The sequence below is a fragment of the Mytilus trossulus genome, chromosome 7 (genome assembly GCF_036588685.1).
Source record: "Mytilus trossulus isolate FHL-02 chromosome 7, PNRI_Mtr1.1.1.hap1, whole genome shotgun sequence".
In the NCBI taxonomy this organism is placed as follows: Eukaryota; Metazoa; Mollusca; class Bivalvia; order Mytilida; family Mytilidae; genus Mytilus; species Mytilus trossulus.
Genome location: NC_086379.1, coordinates 47222547 through 47242985, shown reverse-complemented (window position 1 = coordinate 47242985; position 20439 = coordinate 47222547). Strand labels below are relative to the sequence as shown.

Below are 20439 nucleotides of genomic sequence, written 5' to 3'. Positions count from 1 at the left end.
TGTAGATTCAGATGCGCAGCAACGTTTGTGAAACAATAACGGGATATAACAAACTACTGGAATCGTTCACGAAATATGAATGAGAGTGAAATGAATACGAAAATCAACAATTGGGCAGAATAAAATTTCACACGACATCGATTGTGCAAAATCTGTGACCTAAAAGTTAGAGACAATTTGTGTAATGTGGAATACCTTGGGGGAAACACAAGTAAAATGACATTGATTAGCTGTTAAGTCGGTAGAAACAGCAATGGCATAGAGATATGCATAGTGACACTTGTAGGCCAGATGGACCAAAGGGGTACAAGTCAACAAAATGTTTAAACAGTACTCTACATTGTCATTTTGGGGCCTTCATAGCTGACTATGCGGTATGGGCTTTTCTCATTGTTGAAGGCAGTACAGTGAACTATAGTTGCTAATTCCTGTGTCATTTTGTTCTCTTGTTGACGATTGTCTAATTGGCATTCATACCACATCTTCTTTTTTTTTATTTCTACATACATTATTTTCATTTCGATAATAGATGTTAATATGTTTGATGATTTAATAGACCACTTTCGAGTTCATCCGTCACCGGAAAAAACTCGTCAATTATACGCGATTTTATCACCGTCATTTGTGCGTTTAGGGGCGTCGTCACTTCCCTTCCAATGTTGAGCGAGTGGTTGGAAAACTATAATTCTATATTGTACGAATTATTCGGCAAATTGAATTCTCAAAATTGACAATCAACACTGCTGTCATTAGGGAATTGTCAGTAAGTACCTACAGAGCAACCATTATTTCTAGTTTATCCTGTACAAAGACGATCACTAAGACGCTTGATGAACGTAAATAGTGCAGGGATACAGGCGAGCCCCTCTAACTGGTAAATGACGTCATAAAGGCGTGCATAATTGACGAGTTTTTGCCGGTGACGGATGAACTCGAAAGTGGTCTATTGGATTTGGTTTTTTTTGGAAAATGTGAAAATTAATAGTTCCTTTTAAATCCGTCTCTCATACTTCTTTTCGGAATGAAATGAATATTAATAAAAAAAAAGTTTACTTTTACATTGTGAAATATTTATACTGTATTAATGAAAGTGAGACGTTACACATATTATTGTGTTGTTTCTTTTGGTATTGTATTGTATTTAAATCTTTGAATATAAACAATGTTTTTGTCAATCGTAAATTTCTTTCTTATACATTAAGAGGAATAAAAATGATATTCAATACTTTTATAACAGTACGAAGCTATCCTTATATAAAATTTTGGTAATAAACTATACTTGCAATTTCACTGTACACAGAGAGTTGTGCATTATGAACCTCTATGAAAGGACACTGAAGCAACTTGAGAATGATGTTTTGAAACTTTTTAATGAGATCGATCTGTTTCGTAATGCGTTGATTGGTTGGTGGTTGATTAATGGACACTATCAAATACTGTTTGCATGTTCAGGACAATGTAATGAATTGAAAAACCGTGATTAGTCTGAAAACTCATGATCTTTGATAAATTGATAGGTGATTTTAATGTCTTTCCGTTGGACTATTTATATGGACATAATATATTTATGTTACAAATGTGTTTAAGCCTTAGTTAAACTGTGAAAATAAAAAAGGTTTAAAAAACATGCAAAGCTTCCACTGCAATGAATTGTTTGTTGCTTGCTTTTGGTAAAATCATATATTCAGAATAAAAGAATAAAATTGCTAATTATAGTGTCACATATTGATTGAGACAAGGCCTTCACACAATATTTATATACTTACAAACAACAATCAATATCCAGCCAAAAAATGACTTATGAGACACTATATTAACAATTAAATTGACATCAACACAACTTGTACTGGAACCCCTTTGCTAAGGTCATTAATTAAATTTAAATGAGGTAAATTTATATAAATGTGTGTTTATGAGTATTTGAATTATTTGTATACTGTGGGGTTCGTGCTGCTTATTCTTTAGTTTTCTATGTTATGTCATGTGCACTTTTGTTTGTCTGTTTGTCTTTTTAATTTTTTAGCCATGACGTTGTCGGTTTATTTTCGATTGATGAGGCTCTGGTATCTTTCGTCCCTCTTTTATACCATAAACAAGCTCATATATTTCTTGCACTACTATTACTTTTATTACTATATTAATGAAAATATTATCATAATTGTTAATTTATAGATTTCATAGTCACTGTCAATGTGACTGAAGATAACTGATAGTTATTGATAACATGATAGAAAGGAAGGTCTGCTATAGTGCTTTTCACGATATCCTAATATCATGCGTATTGTTTTCAGCTTGCTCATAAAACAGTTCCGGGAAAGTAGTTTTACGATTACTTCAACGAAAAACCACTCATTCTACTTTGCGATCATGTTTTGTCTTACACAACAGCTGAAATGGCAGTTTTTACAGACAAGTGACGCAATCAATATTGAACATACCTATAATATCTGTCTTTGTAGCTTTAAATTTACAGATACTTCGTTTACTGAATGCAGTTTATGGCATGGATACAAAAATTCTAAAAGTTAACCCTTTGCTTCCTAAAAAGCTGTTTGAAATGTTAAATCCATAACTATTTTCTGTAAATCATTTAACGTTGTTGGTAACTTTTGTTGAAATGGCTTGTTCTTATCTCTTTTAACTCCATTTTTGATTGCCGATATGTGCATCTGATGCAGAAAAATTGCTACCGTTTATGTTATTTCTACCACTTATAATGAACCTCTGTTGATAAACTTATAGTTCACGAGGGGATTACCAGCCCAGTAGCTAGTTCTTCGGTATCTAGATGTTCTGTACAGTTTTGTTAAAATCCACGTATGCAGTGATATTGTTAAAACCAGGTTCAATCTACCATGTACTTCTGAAATGCCTGTACCAAGTCAAAAAATGACAGGTTCGTCGATATAGCTTTGTTAAACGTTAATTAATATCTGTTTTATGGAGTTCCTCAACGTTTACCTTACCTTAAAGATATTTAGTTTTGCAAATAATTTTCTCCTAGACTAAAAAACACGAATATAAGTAAGGATTCAGATACAAAGACTGATTTAATTTGATTTAGTGGACAAGTGTTAAACAACATAGAATATTCAAGGAACAAAGTTTTGTTTATTACACATCAATATAACAAATTTGATTTGAGGTAAATAGAAAAAAGCCTATACAAATGATATTTATATATTTCATAATTCCGATATTCATTTTCTTTTAATTTTTTAACGCTTTTTTTAACATTACGTACATGTAGTTACTATAAAGCATTGGCGGCATTAGTTTATCCTTTTCCTTATAAAATATGTTTTTCAAATATTATACATTTGCTGTTTAAACATATGGCAAACTATTTATTCATTGTCCGTGCTATTACGCAAATATTTTGATACACAACATGATAAATATATTTTAACTAATTTTGTTTTACTCTATATATTTTCTGTCTCCGTTGGTTTTTCATACAATTCAAAGTAATCATTATTTGAACTTGAATTCCCAGAGAGTATTTCAGTAATTGTAGCATAGTTATCATCAGCGTTCTCGTATCCATTGTTTGATTCACCATGATTGTGCGGAACACTACCAACATTCAGGTACTGTTGACCTCTGTTATTCATTTCATCGTAATGGTGCTCGTGTGATTGGACTTGGTTTCGGTTTTTATCAATTGGCACTGAATAGTCATGATCAGTTGTCAATCTAAAGCAATAACAAATATTTGTTGAAAAATTTGTCATTAAACATGTGATAGAAGTCGAACGTATATTTGAATAGTTTCGTATATTCTTCATTAATAAACATAATGATTATTGCAAATATAAGTAACTGGGAACGTTAAGAATAAAAGACAAATGGTGGGAGATCATTATCCTTTTTAAAATTTATAAGTAATTAAACCACGTTTACCTTTTCTACTTTTTTTCTGCAAAACTATACTTCTATGTTATTCGATTAATGACGATTTACTCTTTTGCGTGTTTCAATGATTTGAATTAAACTGAATTAAGATATTACATTATCCTAAAAATGCAGTTTATTTTTATATGTCATTCTTTTAAGTATTGCCAGATGTTTTAAGATCTATTTAACGTTTGGCTCCATTGAAGGGGAAAAGTATCATTAATTTTGCGATCCAAAGTAATGACTAGTGAATCCGTCACAAAAAACAAAAAATACCAACAAGTGTTATCACGTGATATCACACGAGTAGTGACCTTTTATTTCTGAATAATTCAGTTGGGAGGGGAATGTGCTTATGATCGTTTTGGATCCCAGTTAATATAGTACTTCTACGGTAAACATAATCGAATCTAATGAAAATTTAACACAAGCTACATATGTTACGATATCAAAAGGAATGACGTCAGAAGAAGCTGATACTTACCTTTTATACACAATGACGACTGATATAACAATACACAATAACAGTACCAATCCAATAGACAGTCCGATAATTAATCCTGAATATTAAATATAAATTAAAAAGTTATTTTTTGAGAAAATTATGGCGATAGAAAACCTATCTAGAAAAGAAAACACATTATGTACTTGATAACACATATATATCTATTACGTATTCTGTGTTGTTGTTTTACGAGGTAAGTAGTATGAACAATTAGATCTTCTTTAATTATTTTCGAATCATTTGTTCTACATTTTAGATTTGACAATTTAGTTTTATCAATGATTGAGGTATCTCTCGCACCTCTTAGATTGGTAACGAGACAATCATGTCTTTGTTCAATTTGAGTCTAATCGTGCTACATCTATGATCTGTTAGTTTATTTTCAGTGATTCTCTGCACCAATAAGATTTTATTTAAAGTTGTAATATTTATAAATGAGGCAAAATATATTCTTCCATTAACTTTATGATGTTAACAATGCTAAGATACGAATAAGGTTTACCTATATTTACACTGTCTGCGGATATCTCCCCAGAATCTGAGTTATTTGGTACAGACCCTGTAATGAATATTCTGTTATTAAAAATTTTCATATTTTAACTAAACAAAAGAAATGATCAAACGAAGAGTCAGGAGCCTCTGGCCTTTGTTAGTCTTGTATGATTTGTAATTTTAGTTTGCTATGTATATTTAGGTTTAGTATGACGTCCATTGTCACTGAACTGTTGAACATTTTTGTTTAGGGTACAGCTGAAGCAGGCCTCCATATGTGGGAGTTTCTCGCTGCATTTGAAGACCTTTTGAAAGTCTGTAGCTGTTGTCTTCTCGTTGGTAGGGTTGTTGTCTCTTTAACACACTTCTCTTTTTCATTCTAAATTATACGAAAGACTCATCCCAAAACTTTACTTCTGAATTTTGAGTATGTTGTATATACATAATAAAAATATATAATTGTTAAGTAATTATATTTCCATTTTCTTCTGGTAAACAGAAGAAAAATTCAATTTGAACCATGTATAAGTATCCATTGACCAATGATGTATGTGGCATGATAATACTAAGAATGAATTATGAATTTTGATTCGATCGTCCAAAAGGATCAAATGCGAGTAAAGCGGATGTAAAAAGATATAACCATTATAACTTGCCTTCTTCAGCATTCTTATGATAACAGCTATCTGAGGAGTTTGATCCTTGTTCGCTAGTTATCGTTCCATGTGGGCATGTATAACAAAAGTCCTGTCCACTCATGTGTTGATAGTAATGTCTTTCACAAGGGGCACAACCAGACGCACTTGGAACATAATACTGACCTGGTGGACAGTTATCTAGGGAAAAGACAACACACAAAAAAGTTGATATGAAAACACTTTATACTATTTCAATACTTCGTATATATGTAAAGCGGCACAGTGATGACACATTAATTTATCTTATGCAAAACATATCTTTATATATTGAGACTAAAAAATAACAAGCAAATATAAAAAGAAATATACAAGCATCAGAACTAACAAAACACACGACCACAAACATAACAAGGCCTTGAATGTCAATTTGATATTTCATACTTCCAAAATACTAACCAATACAATCAGTAGATGAATATGAACCAAAGTTTAGTGTTGTTTTAGATGATTCACACAATTCGCAAACTGTTCGTCCTACATTAGTTTGGTAAGATCCAATGGCACAAAACTCACACGTCATTGTTGTGTCATTTCTATATGTTCCTTTTCCACACTCAACTACAAACAGATTATCATAAATATTCGAATACAACAGTTTTGTTATACAAATCACTTGTGTGCTCGTTTAACAATCCCGTTAGTTCCATAAAATCAACAGGTAACATCTTTATGTATTATAACTCATTATTTTCCTTCGGCTGTTTCCTGTTCTTTTATTGGGTTGTTGTCTTTATTTTGTTCTTCTTTTTTTTTCTTTTTGAAACATTTTCCGTTTCCAAACTTATTTTTAAATTGATAATATTCAATAGCGCCAAGATGGCATTTTTTGACATTACCAGAAGCACTTTCATCGAGTGTGAAAAGTGTAATTTTCGGGATGCGAGTAGTTGTATTCTGTTATCACTTCATGCAACTAAGATAATTGCATGCAAAGCTTAATATTTTAAAATTCGATATTGAAATTTTCCATGTTTAACTATCTCGATTTGATAAATTCTATAACCCACTTGTAACGATGTAAAAATACATTTAAGCATGCATGTCGATGAAGGATACATTTGTATTTGTCATCAAAAAGGTTTTATCATATTTTATTTTCCCTTTATTGATATTGGTGTGGTTCTGTGCACTTTAAATGTGTTTTTATATTTTTTTATTTTGTCCAGTTATCGCTACTAGTATAGGAATCATTGAGTTCACATTTGTGGATTCGCCTTACGTGAAAAGTATATAAAGTTATAATTTTATATATGAAATGTTGTCGTGTTGTCGAGTGATCTAAAAGGGGATTATAAGCAACTGTGTAGCTTTTTAAAACTAACCACATTTTTCACTAACAACCACGTAGCCAGCAGGACAGGATGAACTTACATCTATGGTAACTGAATCCCTCTCCAGCTGTGCACCTGCAACATTCTGAAAAAAAACATTATTATGGTTATCATGTAATATAGTCTTTATCGGTATTTATATTGATAATTTTTTTTAAATATTTGATATATAGCTAAATATGCTTTGCTATATATTCACGAAAACGTACAACATGATCCTATATCCTTTTGATACTTAAAAAATAGATTGCCTTTCTCAGACTGTTTACGGCATTCTAACATCATGTACTGTTTTAAATGTAGTATGACGCAAATATATTTGAACTAGCTGCCAGCTGTATCTGAGAGAACTTTGTCATCCTTACTTCTTTTATCACTTGATTCACTGTTCAGCTTCTTGTTTGAATAATTAGTCAAGCACTTGTCAAACAAAGAAGAATGAAAGATACCAAAGTGGGAATCAACATTTCACTTGTCGAAATGAAACAGACAACAGCACAGAAACCAATAGTCAATTTTCGAGTTCGATGCATTTCCGTCAAAAATTCTGGTTTTAGCAAACATCATTCGTGCGTTTAGGTGCAACGTCACTTCCGTTCTAATGTTGAGTGAGTGGTTTGAAAATTATAATACTAATACATTGCACACATTACAACTTATAAAGCAAAAAATATTTCTAGTTTATCCTGCACAATGGCGATCACTAAGACGCTTGATGAACGTTAATAGTGAAGGGATATAGGCGATCCCCTCTATCTGGAAAATGACGTCACAAAGGCGCGCCTAATTGACGGTTTTCCGGTGTCGGATGAACACGAAAGTGGTCTATTCAATGTTACATGTGTTAAATAACATAAACTGTATCGTTTTGCTATAGCAGAAAAAAATTGATAAAATTATAACTTAAGTCATCGCCATGAAATTTCTAATGATCATTTAATTGACCAGACCTTTTCACAGACTACATATGAAATAAATGGAATTCACATTCCGACACTCGAAAATTATAAAATCTATTCTTGTTCACTAGTTAATGAAGCAAGATCTCGATTTACACCTTTTACACAGAGTGAGGTTTAGGTTATAAGTTAAATTTTTCGTAAGCATACATGTTCATGGATAGCTCCAATATCAATCTCATCAACAACATTTACTTCAAATGATTTTCTCTTGATTATGATAATACAATTATTTTATATATGATGGTGATAATCTATCAAGTGTAAAACGACATGATATTTTATCTTTTCATTTTAATTGTAGATAAAAAATGATATCAAAAAGAATTAGAGCTATACCAGATGTAAATTTTTTATAGAAGATAAATATTTTGCAAAACAATAAACTTAAAAGCAGCGCAAATCGAACATACAACGAGCATTGTAAACCAAATTTATGCTTATAAGGAGACAATCCAAAACATGACGAGAAAATTGGCTGTGAAATAAGTATTGGCAGTGATAAAAATCAATTGTATTCCTTATTTTTCAAGAAAACCTCCTGATGGGTGACAAAAAATTATTGCATTTGACGATGTAATTGTCATTTGTTCTTTCGTTGTATTTTTTTTCACATAAAGAAAGCGACTGTGGCAATTGCTTGATTTTTTCAGTTCTTAAACTATCATTAACTTGTAGTAATCAACTATGATTCTTTCAATAGTCAAATATGTTTAATAAGAGGAGGGTTGGTTTTTTAAAATTTGGACAGTTAAATGATTCATATATAAATGGTTTCTCTAAGGCAAATGATACATTTGTAGTCCAATCTTTGGAATAAAGAACCGGTACAAGAATAGAATGACGTCACAACAATGGTTTTTTTTTTATACAGATTTGAATATTTCCTAAGATAATTCTTTTAATGTTATTGACATTGGTACCTCCTTAATTGTGTCAATTGTAAAAGAATCAAACAAAAATTTAAACAAATGGATCTTTCAAACTTGAACATCATTTCCGCAATGCGTAGTGTAACTTTCGAAAAAGAAAATGGAAATTGTTAGACATAGAGTAACTGTTTTTCATTATAAAACCCAATCATCCCTATAGCTACATAGCGGTAAATCAATCATTTAATCTTACGTTTTAAAACAAGTTAACATGTGTTATAAGAGAAAAGTGTTTAGGCAAATTTGTAATCAGAGGAAATGATTATCTTTTGTTGCAGTGTTTTATTCTAAACAAAATCAAGTGCAATGCGTTAGAAGAGGAATGTTCAGGTGAAATGCCTGCTTGTTCAACATCAACATTTTATTATTTTGTAATTTTTTAGATAAAAATAAATTACACTCACGTTAAAATTTAGACCATTTTCCTGTAGTATGAACATAAATAGAGCTTCTCTTATTTGGTATGTTTTTCCATTTCTATCTATGCTTGCTCTGCAAACCAAAAAAAACCAACAGTTTTCATAGCGTTATCATATGTTTTGTTTCATTTCGATAACGTAGTAAGTGTTTATAAAAATAACTAAGATATTTCCTTATCAACAAAAAAAAGAAAATACATTTAATATTGTCAGATAAGGTACACACCTGTTTTTTTATATATATACAGTTGTAACACACTCTGGTTTCTTTATCTAATACAGTTAGGTAGATGCATATAGCATGTACAATAAAGAATAAGTTTAATTTATGTGTCAAAAAACAACAAAAGAGCACATGTTTATGATGGCGGATTCCAGCTGGGGACTAAACAATAAGTTTATAATAGATAGGTGATAGATTTTATATGACAATAATACATGTTTAGCTGGAAAAGGTTTTACTTACAATAATTTTGGTACATGTAATGTAAAAGTAACGTCTATATATGTAGAAGTTCCCCGACAAATGGCATCCCATATACACTGACTACCACACCAAGTCATTCCTGCCCCCATTGGCCATAGGTTCGGAAGATCTGTCTTAAGTTTCACATCCAAACCTGTCTTGATATTTGATGGAAATGTTGGAACACAGTTTGTCAAAGTTTTGTAAGCGAGTCTTACTGATAAAGCTATGGTCTGGTTCTGTTGACCTAAGTAAATAGATTACATGTAGGAGACAATGTTTTTATTTCTAAATAAACCAACCAAATTGGAGAGTGTAAAATTAGCTCTTCATACTGAAGCTATTTGAAGGGACGAATAATATCAACATTATTAATCAGACATATATTTAAACCTTGTACAATATAGTAAGGGCGTTAAGGGGTAAACAAATTATGGACACTTATTTTTAATTGGCACACAATGGTGGGAAATGTATTGAGTAAAAACATAGTGATGAAAAACATAAGATGTTCTATCTGATATCAACTGTTTTAATGAAAACTATGAAAATAACAAAATGTATGCATATGCAAAGTATGCAGCTTTCCATCGTTATTTCTATTATGGAAACATCATGCGAGGCCAAGAAAAAAAATAATTGAACATCTGTTTTATTATAGCTATTGACAATATCTCACCAAATATAAAGTTTGTTGGGAGCGCACATTCTCATCCAAACTTAAACATACTTAAAATGTGATGAAAACAAGATAATTCTAAATATTTTACAGAATGAACAAATATATATTGTCATTCTTTGTTAACATGTTACAATTTGGTGTACCTTAGTCTAGTTTGGATTTGGATAATAATTGGGTCAAATAATGACCGCATTGCTCTAATCCTTCATTTCTTACTCTCGTCATTCAAACGGAATTGTCGCTAAACTGCATCAACCATAAACAATCGATAAACACACGAAAACATCAAAACTAGTATCAGAGATATATCTCCGCTGTATGATCTAATTACCATCCGTCATAGAAACCAAAAACTGTTCCAAGTCAGGAATATGGCAGTTGTTGTCCATTTGTTTGATGTGTTTTATCCTTTGATATTTCCATTTGTTTAGGGACCTTCCGTTTTGAATTTTCCTCGGAGTTCAGTATTTTTGTGATTTTACTTTTTTCCAGGAAAAATTTAAAACCAAAGGTCCAATATCATAATATTAAATGGCAAAATCAAAGATAGCTTATACACATTAAACAAAAAGGAAACAACTGCAATATTCCTGAATTGGTATAGGTGTTTCCCTATGTAATTAAACTTTGATTTATAGCTAGCTAAATCTCACACTTGTACATTTATGCCAGTTGCATAGAATGTCATTATATGAACAAAAATGAAAATAAAAAAACAGAAAAAATAGGTAACGATGTCAAGAATTGCTGTACAGCAGTCATCATTGTGTTATAATCTTAATCCCTATAAAAATAAAACAGATATGTCAACAAAGAAAAACAAAACGTCATAGGGACAAAGCGTAATGACACAAACAAAAGACAAGATGCACCCAAAGGACCATAGCACAACCACAAATTGGTGGAATACGGACTACATAACAACATCGTGTTTAAAACATGTAGAAAATTATGTTAGCACACAATTTAGTTATGCTCTGCGTAATTAAATATTGTATTCTACCTGTTATCAACCGTACAAACCTCCGCACGTAGGTAAAATAAATTTCTGTCTGGGATGTTCTGAATTATAGACTCCCAACGCTCCACATCTGTATCTAAGCTTGTGTTTTCTAGATAACGTTTCTCCAGATGGACAATTTAATTTACAAATATGTTTACTGTTAGGACAATAACCAATAGCTGCATCAGTTTCAGGTATAGGACAATCAGCATCTGTAAAGATACATATTGACTTAATTAATCACAAAATAAAAATAACGGTACCAATGTTCTTGCACCAGATGCGCATTTCGACAATGCATGTCTCTTTGGTGATGCTTGTGGCCAAAATATTTAAAATCCAAAGCTTATATAAAAGATAACTTGACGTTGTATTGAAAACAATTCTATATTTTTCTATAACAGTTTTAGAATTAGAATACCAGTTTTCTTTATTTAAAAAAATGATTGATCAAAATAGGATAGGTTGCATCAAAAGAGAATGCACAAATATTTTTTCTTTAAGAATGAAACAAAAGGCAACACATAACGAGAATATATAGCAGCAGCGGGTGAGTTGATTATTTACCTAACTATTCTGGTATTTGAAATGTTGACAAAAAGCATTAGAATGTTGACAAGTTTGATTTAAACACAAGAAAACACAACCACAATTTCATATTCATAGTCAACAAATATTAGAGAAACAGATATATACTAAAATAAGTGCTCCGTGTTCAATCTTTAAAAAAAAAAGAACCCGTAACGTATAATCTAAAACTTCTTCATTTACAACAATATGGTGTCCATAGTACATTGATGCCCCACTCACTATCAATTTCTATGTTTAATGGACCGTAAATTCGGGTTAAAAATCTAATTAGGCTAAATAAGAAAGATCATATCATAGGGAACATGTATACGAAGTTGTAAGTTGCTTGGCCTTCAACTTCATCAAAACTGCCTTGACCAAAATCTTTAACCTGAAATTTGCACTATCATTTTCTATGTTCAGTGAACCGTGAAATTAGGATCAAAACTCTAATTTGGCATTATCATTAGAGAGATCATATCATAGGGAACATGTGTACTAAGTTGATTGGACTTCAAATTCATCAAAAACTACCATGACTTAAAACTTTAACCTGGAACGGGACGAACGGACGAACAAACGGACGAACAAACGGACGGACCAATAGATCAGAAAAACATAGTGCCCCTCTACTATTTTTGGTGGGGCATGCAAATTAAGAATGTTTGAAATACTAAGGCTGTCCTACCTCAGGCATAGGTTACTTCAGCTGGATTTGGCAAATTGTTTAGGAAAGTTGGTCCTCAATGCTTTTCAACTTCGTTCTTAATTTGGCCTTTTAAACTTTTTGGATTCGATCGTCCCTGATAAGTCTTTTGTAGACGAAACGCGCGTCTGGCGTATATACATAATTTAGTCCTAGTATCTATGATGGGTTTATTTACAACTACTGGGCCGATGCCACTGCTGGTGGAGATTTGTTTCCACGTTGGTATCATCAGCTCAGTAGTCAGCACTTATTGTGCTGACACTAATTATCACATAAGCAAATAAACCATATCAATAATAAAAGAGGGACGGAAGATACCAAAGGGACAGTCAAACTCATAAATCCAAAACAAACTGATAACGCCATGGATTAAACTGAAAAAGACAAACAATAGTACACATGACACAACATAGAAAACTAAAGAATAAACAACACAAACCCCACCAAAAACTAGGGGTGATTTCAGGTGCTCCAGAAGGGTAGGCAGATCCTGCTCAACATGTGGTGCCCGTCGTGTTGCTTATGTGATAACAAATCCGGTATATAGTCTAATTCGGTTGGTCACATTCATGAAAGGGACGGGGTTGTAGTTACGACGTTAGGAACATATCCGATATCCATTGTGAAACGGTTATTCCAGAACGGTCAACCAACTCGTGATGGCGTTCGTAAAATTCACGAAGGAATGATTTCAGCTTCACAATTTAGAACTCTTGGTTTAATAGCTTTCTTGTGAGCAGCAACCCTTTATCAATGAAATCATGATAGGAAATGCAAGCACGGGAAAATCGTATCAATTGGGAGGTATATACCCCGTATACAGTCTGTTGGATTTTAACATAATATGAGAATACAGATTAAATAATTTTTGGGTCCTTTTATATTTCCACTTATCCAGTGCAGTAAACTAAGTAATAATAACGCAGTCTTACAGTCAATTCAGTACTTTTCAGATGTATTTCGGACAATTCAGAATGATATTAACGTCTAAAGATGAATAAGAGATACTTAACAATCTGTGCATAGACTTAAAAGATGTTAATTGCTGCAGCAAGGGACTTGTTTGAAGGTACTAAATCTACTGCAGTAGTTTAGTCTGAAAAACTGAAAACAATAAAGGGACGTTATAATTTTTTCATCTAAGATTGATCCGGTCAAAAGGCTGTTTCTTGTTAAATTGCTTTACTGAATCAAGTCTTTTTAACAGCCAGTAGGTTGTATAAATCGTTGAAGCTCAATGATACTTTCTGTACAAAAAGAACTTGCATGATTATCAACTTTTTACTCACATTTTACATAAACTTTGAATCTACATATACCATAGTTCAGAGCTTCATCATAACCAATAAAAACTTCATGACTGCTACCATATGTATACAGTTCATCTAAAACAAATAATATAATAACAAAAGGCTTAGAAAGAGACAGCAAAATAGATTCAATTATTTCTATATGTCATTATCAAAGCAGCCAAGAGCCGTAACTTTTGTGAATCAGTAGTGAGTAGAGCCAATTGTCAAACAACTCCTGATCTCAATTTTGTCGCAGTATATAAAAAAAAATAGTATTGCATTCAACAAATATTTAACAGCGTCATATCGGACGTGATCTCCGCTCTTTTTAATCTGTAAAAACATCAAAATATTATAAATGTATTGGTTGACTCTCCAGTTATTTTATGGGAAAAAACATAGTAAATGTTGTTACCTATTTCATTCCTCAAGATACGCATTGCGACATTTTTTTTTATTTGCCGTGATGATTGAGGCTAACACATTAAAAAATCGAAAACCAAGGACAAAAAAGAAATAAATCAAAAAGGATCACAGGTTTATTGAAATAAGGACAATTACACAGATATATGCAAGTAGATATTACCCTTAATTTAAATATTTTAAAAGTTTATAAGAGCAAATTTCTATTCAACAATTAATTTGTTACTGTGCAAGTAATGTATTACTGTCTACTGATAAAAAAAACAATTACCTAAGGGACTTGCAGCTCAACAACAGACAATTGACCCTTAGAAATATCATAAACGGTAACAATTTTACTATACCAGATGCAAACTGCCACAAATAATGTTTCGTTTTAACTGATAATCAAAGTCGGAAATCTTTGAAAATCCAAAACTTATTTTAAACGTTGAAGAATCGATTTATCTTTTTACCCTGTATACTATCACTAAAAGAAATTATTTTCTTCATTAGAAGATGTTATACTTGGCATTGTATCTAAAATAGTTACAAACTTTATATTGAAAAGAAATTGAAATAGCCTATGATTATTCTTGATGTATATTGTTCTCATTTTTTTTTTTTTTTTTTTTTAAATTTACTCATGTTTTATTGATAGTTTTTCACATTTGTTAGTTGATACATCAAATACCGGTACCTTATCCCGGCCTCGTTAACCGTTAGTAGTATATAATAAATTTTGTTAGTATTAGTTAGTTTAATTTGTGTTTGAAACATACATTTATAAATTATAATATAATCTGACTGATTGTTTGTCAATTACAAATAGAAAAAAAATACAATATAAGCATATATAATTGCAAATCATTCACATTTATAATTACGTAATTTTGTACCGTATTTGACCCTTACTTTAACATCCTCATTATTGAATACAATCTACCTGACACATATTGCTCGTTTAGAAAAATCGTGCATATGTCTTAATGTGATCAGATAATCGTAACTTGACGTGATTGAGGGATAATATACTTCACGTGTTAATCTTTTCGCTTTTGGATTATTATCAAAAGGTGAGATATTTTATGTTTATTATTATAGAAATATGAATGCATTGTCTTTGTACATAATCTGTACCTTATTGTGTTTTGATTTAAGTTTTAGAATAGGTGTATTCTAAGGGTTTTTCTTTACGGCTGAGGTGTCGATTTTTATATTTTATAATCTAACAGTTTAAAGAATTTTTTTAAATTTGCGAATTAAATTACTTTTACTTTTTTTTACACATCTGTTAACTTCAAAATATAATTCAAATTCTTTTTTAAAGATATTGTATATGTCGGCGGATTTTGTTCTTTGCTCCGACGTGTAAAATGATTTGTAAATTGAGAAATATATCAACGTTATATTAAGATGTATGTCATTATAATGTCGGTCTCCTATTTTATATCCAAAGACTATATCTATTAAGTTTATTTTCTTACAGAAGTTTATGATATTCATTTTTTCTGTTATTTTATTTCACAAATCTTTTAAAAATTTACAGTCGATAAAACAATGTTGATAATTGTCTGTGCATTTGCATAAAGCACACTCTGACGTATTATATATTTTCCATTTAAAAAGATTTTCTGTGTTCGGCAATATATAGCTAAATAATTTCTATTTATAAACTTTAAGTTTGTTTGTGTATATTTCTTTGTTTGTAAATGATAAGGAGTGTTTCATTTGTAATGGTTTTACGCCTAATATTTTTTGCCATTTTATTAATCCAATGTTTGGAGCTATTTTGGTTTTTTTTTTAAATATTGATATACGGTTTTGTTATCTAGATCTGCTAAATTTATTTCTGTTTCATTCATTCTGATTATTTTTTCGTTAATATTAACGCGGGTTTTAACAGATTTATTTGTTTTCAGGATATCTATCCAACATTTTGGAATAGCTTTTTTTAATAATGATAGTTCGGCTATCCATTTGGGTTTTATTTCTAACTTACGCAGTATTGTCTTTTCGTTGATTTGACCGTTTTCGTCAATAATTTCATTATTATAGATTATGTTGCTTCCGATCCAATTGAGCATCAATAATGGTTTATTTTTTATTTTTATGTTTTTATTACCCCATATAATTTCTTTGCGTATTTCTCTAAAGTTAGTGGGTGATTTAGTTTGACCTCCACCTTTCCGTATCCAACATTTTACAATATCCAGATAAAATTCTGGTAGTTCAGTTGTAATTTTAAGTGGTTTTAAATTTTTAAGATCTAAATTCATTTTGAAGATAAGGAAGTTTTTCCCGTATTTATCAAAAAAGAATCTCGGAATAATTGACCAATTTTCATGTTTTGACTCCATAAGTCTTGATACCCATTTCATTTTAAGTGTGTTGAAGTAGCTGTCGATATCTATCATATTAAGTCCTCCCGTACTGTAATCTGCTATGAGAGTTTACCTTTTTAATTTATCTTGTTTAACGTTCCAAATGAAATTAAAAATTTCTCTTTCTAGATTGTCGCTATACATTTTATTTATGACTGTCATACTTGCTAAGTATGTAAATTGTGGGATGATAAGTGATTTGATAATAAGAATTTTACCGATGATCGTAAGATGTCTTTTTTCCCAAGATTTCATGAGTTTTTTTGCTTTTTTAAACTTATTTTTCCAATTTAGTTTTGCGCATTCTGCTTTATTTGTGCCGAAATACAATCCCAACACTTTAACGGGTTTATCTGTGAATTTTATATTATCTACCTTATCTTTACAATTTTTTAGTTTTCCTATCCAAATGCCTTCCGTTTTGTTTTTATTTAATTTAAGACCAGAACATGTGCCAAATATTTCAATAACGTTTAATGCTGCTATAATTTCATTTTTTGATTTAAGAAACAGAGTGGTATCATCTGCTTACTGGGAAATTTTCAAATTATGTTTTGAATGGTCAAGTTTGATTTCAAAACCTTTAATGTTATAATCATTCCTTAATTTACATGCCATGATTTCAACTGCGATCACGAAGATCATGGAAGAGCAGGGGCATTCTTGACGCAGCCCCCTTTTTAGACTAATTGGTGCAGATATCCATCCATTATTGAACACTGAGCTATTTATATCAGAATGTAACGTCTTGATTCAGTTAATAAATGAACTATTAAAGCCGAAATATTCGAGAGTTTGGTACATAAAGGTCCATTTTAAAGTATCAAATGGTTTTGAAAAGTCTAGAAACAAAATTGCACCTTCAACATTAAATTTGTCGGCGTAATCTATGATGTCTTGTATTTGTCTCAGATTGAAGCCAATATATCCTGTTTGGTCTGCATTTATTATTAAATTTAGTACATTTGTTATTCTTTGAGCTAATGTGTAAGATAGTATTTTATAGTCCGAGTTTAATAAGGAGATTGGCCTATAATTTGAAAGATCCAGTGGATCATTCTTTTTGTATATATGATTAAGAATACTTTGTCTTTGAGAAAATGGTAGCTTTTGCCTGTCGTAACTTGTATTAAAGATGGTAACAAGGATTGGACCTAATGATTGCCAAAACTTTTTATAGAAATTTGTTGTGATACCATCTTTACCTGGGCTTTTATTGGGTTTTAAATTATTTACTGCTAATGTTAGTTCATCTATTGTAACATATCCGTCACACGTCTGACTTTCATTTTTTGATAATTTATTTTTTACTTCAGTACTGTTAATATATTCCCATGATTGGGCAATGTTTTCGTTTTCTTTTGAATATAGTTTTTCGTAAAATTTCTTTTCAATTTGAAGTATTTCATTTTGATCTGTAACAATATTTCTTTGGTTGTCTTTTAGTTTTATTATTGTTTTTTTAGTTTGTTTATTTTTTTCTAGGCCTAAAAAGTAAGCTGTATTTTTTTCGTCTTTTTCTACCCAATCTTGTTTAGACCTTAAATGGGCGCCTTTAGCTTTATATTCATAATGTGTTTCTAACTGATTTTCAATTTGATTTATTTTTTGCAAAATATCGTTATTTTCATTTTTCTGGTATTTTTCAGTTAAGATTGTTAATTTTTTTTCCATTTGCTTTATTTCGTTATTTTTATTGTAAGCTCTACTTTTGCAATAATTTATTGTAAATAATTTAATATCAAGTTTAATCGCGTCCCAAATTTTTTTTTCTCAAGCAAACGTTTAAGTTGCATTGCGTCATATATTATCAACTTCATTTAAGACATATATGTGAATATTGTAGACATTTTCAAAACAGAATATAAATATTTTACTTTCTTGCATTTTAGCAGAAAACCAGCACACCCCGAATGTCAATTACTGATTGTCAATGTATTCCATTCTCCTTCTTATATTCATAATAAAAGCATTAACAATACAGCTACGTTTTGATTATTTCATTGACCATCATCAGAATTAGTTGACTGAATATAAACTTACCATCATGAACTGATGTATTCACATATTTAACATCTTCATTCTTTGTGTAACTATTTTTCAGGCCTGTAAAAACTGTTAGACGTTCAGTACCAACCTTTATTTGATCGTCAGGACAGCTAATACTTGGCTTTGTTCTATCTGATAATATTTTAAAATTCTATAATCAATATATATATAGAACTACATGTATTATGATTTTATTAACGTAATATTTATATATATAAAGGTTCATGTTATGAATTGTGTTAAATTGGGAGAAACAATTGTATGAACTTGTCAAGTATACAAAACTAAAAATTTGGCACACAAGAGGAACGGTTCATGTACATTAGAACCATAAGTTGCGATCTGATTTAAATATCGAACGGCAAAATCAAAGACAAAGATGTTAATCTTTGAAAATCTACAATTCAGAAAAGGTATGCCGAATGCGGATCTATATCTGGGGTAAGGTAGATAAACCTTAGTGTTTTGAATAATTTGACACTTAATATACACTGCATTAAGCATGTTAAGAGAAAGTGTGTCAAATCGGTATTGAATGTCCGAATATATTTAGTATATGCAACCATACGTCAAACTTTGCCAATTTAACATGTTTAACCATTATCAATTGCTTGAAAAATTTAGAAATCTTTCCAATATAAAACTTAAGACAACTTTCACGTTTTTGATTGACTTATTTAATTTAAATTGATATTTTACAGTGAGTACTTCTATGTTTTGATGTTACACTTTTATTTCATGTAAAGGTGAAGGTTGGTACATATTAAAACGTTTAAACCCGCTTCGATTGTTTGCACCTGTCCAAAGTCAGGATGATCAGTAGTTGTCGTTTGTTGTTGTCCTGCATTAGTGCTTTTCGTTTCTCGTTTTTTTTTTTTTATAGATTACACCGTTGGTTTTTCCCGTTTGAATGATTTAACACTAGTTATTTGTTGAGTCCTTCATAGTTTGCTATTCGGTATGAGCCTAGACATCGTGTTGTAGACCGTATATTTTGCATTCTAATAGTTCACTTTTACAAATTACGACTTGGATGTTCTGTAAGCTCATTGACACCCATACTACATGTACATCTTCTTCTATCTAGATAATTAAAAACTTTAAAAATAAAGATTTGAAAATTCGTGAAAAGTCATTTAAACATAGTTTCTACAATTACAACTCGAGACAGGCAATTAGACCGTTGGTTTTCCCGTTTGAATGGTTTTACACTAGTAATTTTGGGGCCCTTTATAGCTTGTTGTTCGGTGTGAGCCAAGGCTCCGTGTTGAAGGCCGTACTTTAACCTATAATGGTTTAATTTTTAAATTAATTTTTGGATGGAGAGTTGTCTCATTGGCACTCACACCACATCTTCCTATATCTAAATAGCAAAGTTTGTCGATCTTTCTCGATAATTAAAATCAAACTTTTGAGAGTGAGTAAATATCATAATACACGAGGTATAGTTGTGGAATTTGTGTCTCTAATGATTTTATCCTTCCTTTTCAAATATAGGCAGACAATTGAATAATTTATATTTGATGTTATCAGACATGGTCGCCATTATTCCTGATGTCAAAATAGGAACATTCAGAAGAAACCATGACAAATTGATGTCTTAAACATGTTTTCCTACAACGATCAAGAAGTGTAAAATAGGACAAAGA

The 20439-nt window shown here is 30.9% G+C and overlaps 1 protein-coding gene and 1 long non-coding RNA gene across 2 annotated transcripts; both read right to left on the bottom strand.

The window, feature by feature from the left end:
* Positions 1-3166: 3166 nt before the first annotated feature.
* On the bottom strand, positions 3167-9963 carry LOC134727078 (uncharacterized). Its single transcript, XM_063591467.1, has 8 exons — positions 9700-9963; positions 9219-9306; positions 6915-7008; positions 5989-6150; positions 5551-5730; positions 4905-4961; positions 4382-4457; positions 3167-3696 (listed from the first exon to the last, which is right to left on the bottom strand). The coding sequence occupies exons 1-8, from the start codon at positions 9807-9809 to the stop codon at positions 3426-3428; spliced, it is 1038 nt and encodes a 345-aa protein (XP_063447537.1). The 5' UTR covers positions 9810-9963; the 3' UTR covers positions 3167-3425.
* A 1425-nt stretch (positions 9964-11388) lies between these two features.
* Positions 11389-18906, bottom strand: LOC134727077 (uncharacterized). Its single transcript, XR_010108710.1, has 3 exons — positions 18785-18906; positions 13953-14048; positions 11389-11596 (listed from the first exon to the last, which is right to left on the bottom strand). It is a non-coding gene; the product is annotated as an uncharacterized LOC134727077 (long non-coding RNA).
* Positions 18907-20439: the final 1533 nt, after the last annotated feature.

Excerpts from the sequence above, each read along its gene's own strand:
- LOC134727078 (XM_063591467.1), bottom strand. The coding sequence starts at position 9,809 with ATGGGGGCAGGAATGACTTGGTGTGGTAGTCAGTGTATATGGGATGCC. Across the intron at positions 6,151-6,914 it reads GGTTGTTAGTGAAAAATGTG|TTGAGTGTGGAAAAGGAACA; the intron begins GTTAGTTTTAAA and ends ATCTGTTTGTAG. Across the intron at positions 4,962-5,550 it reads TCATAAGAATGCTGAAGAAG|GGTCTGTACCAAATAACTCA; the intron begins GCAAGTTATAAT and ends TATTCATTACAG.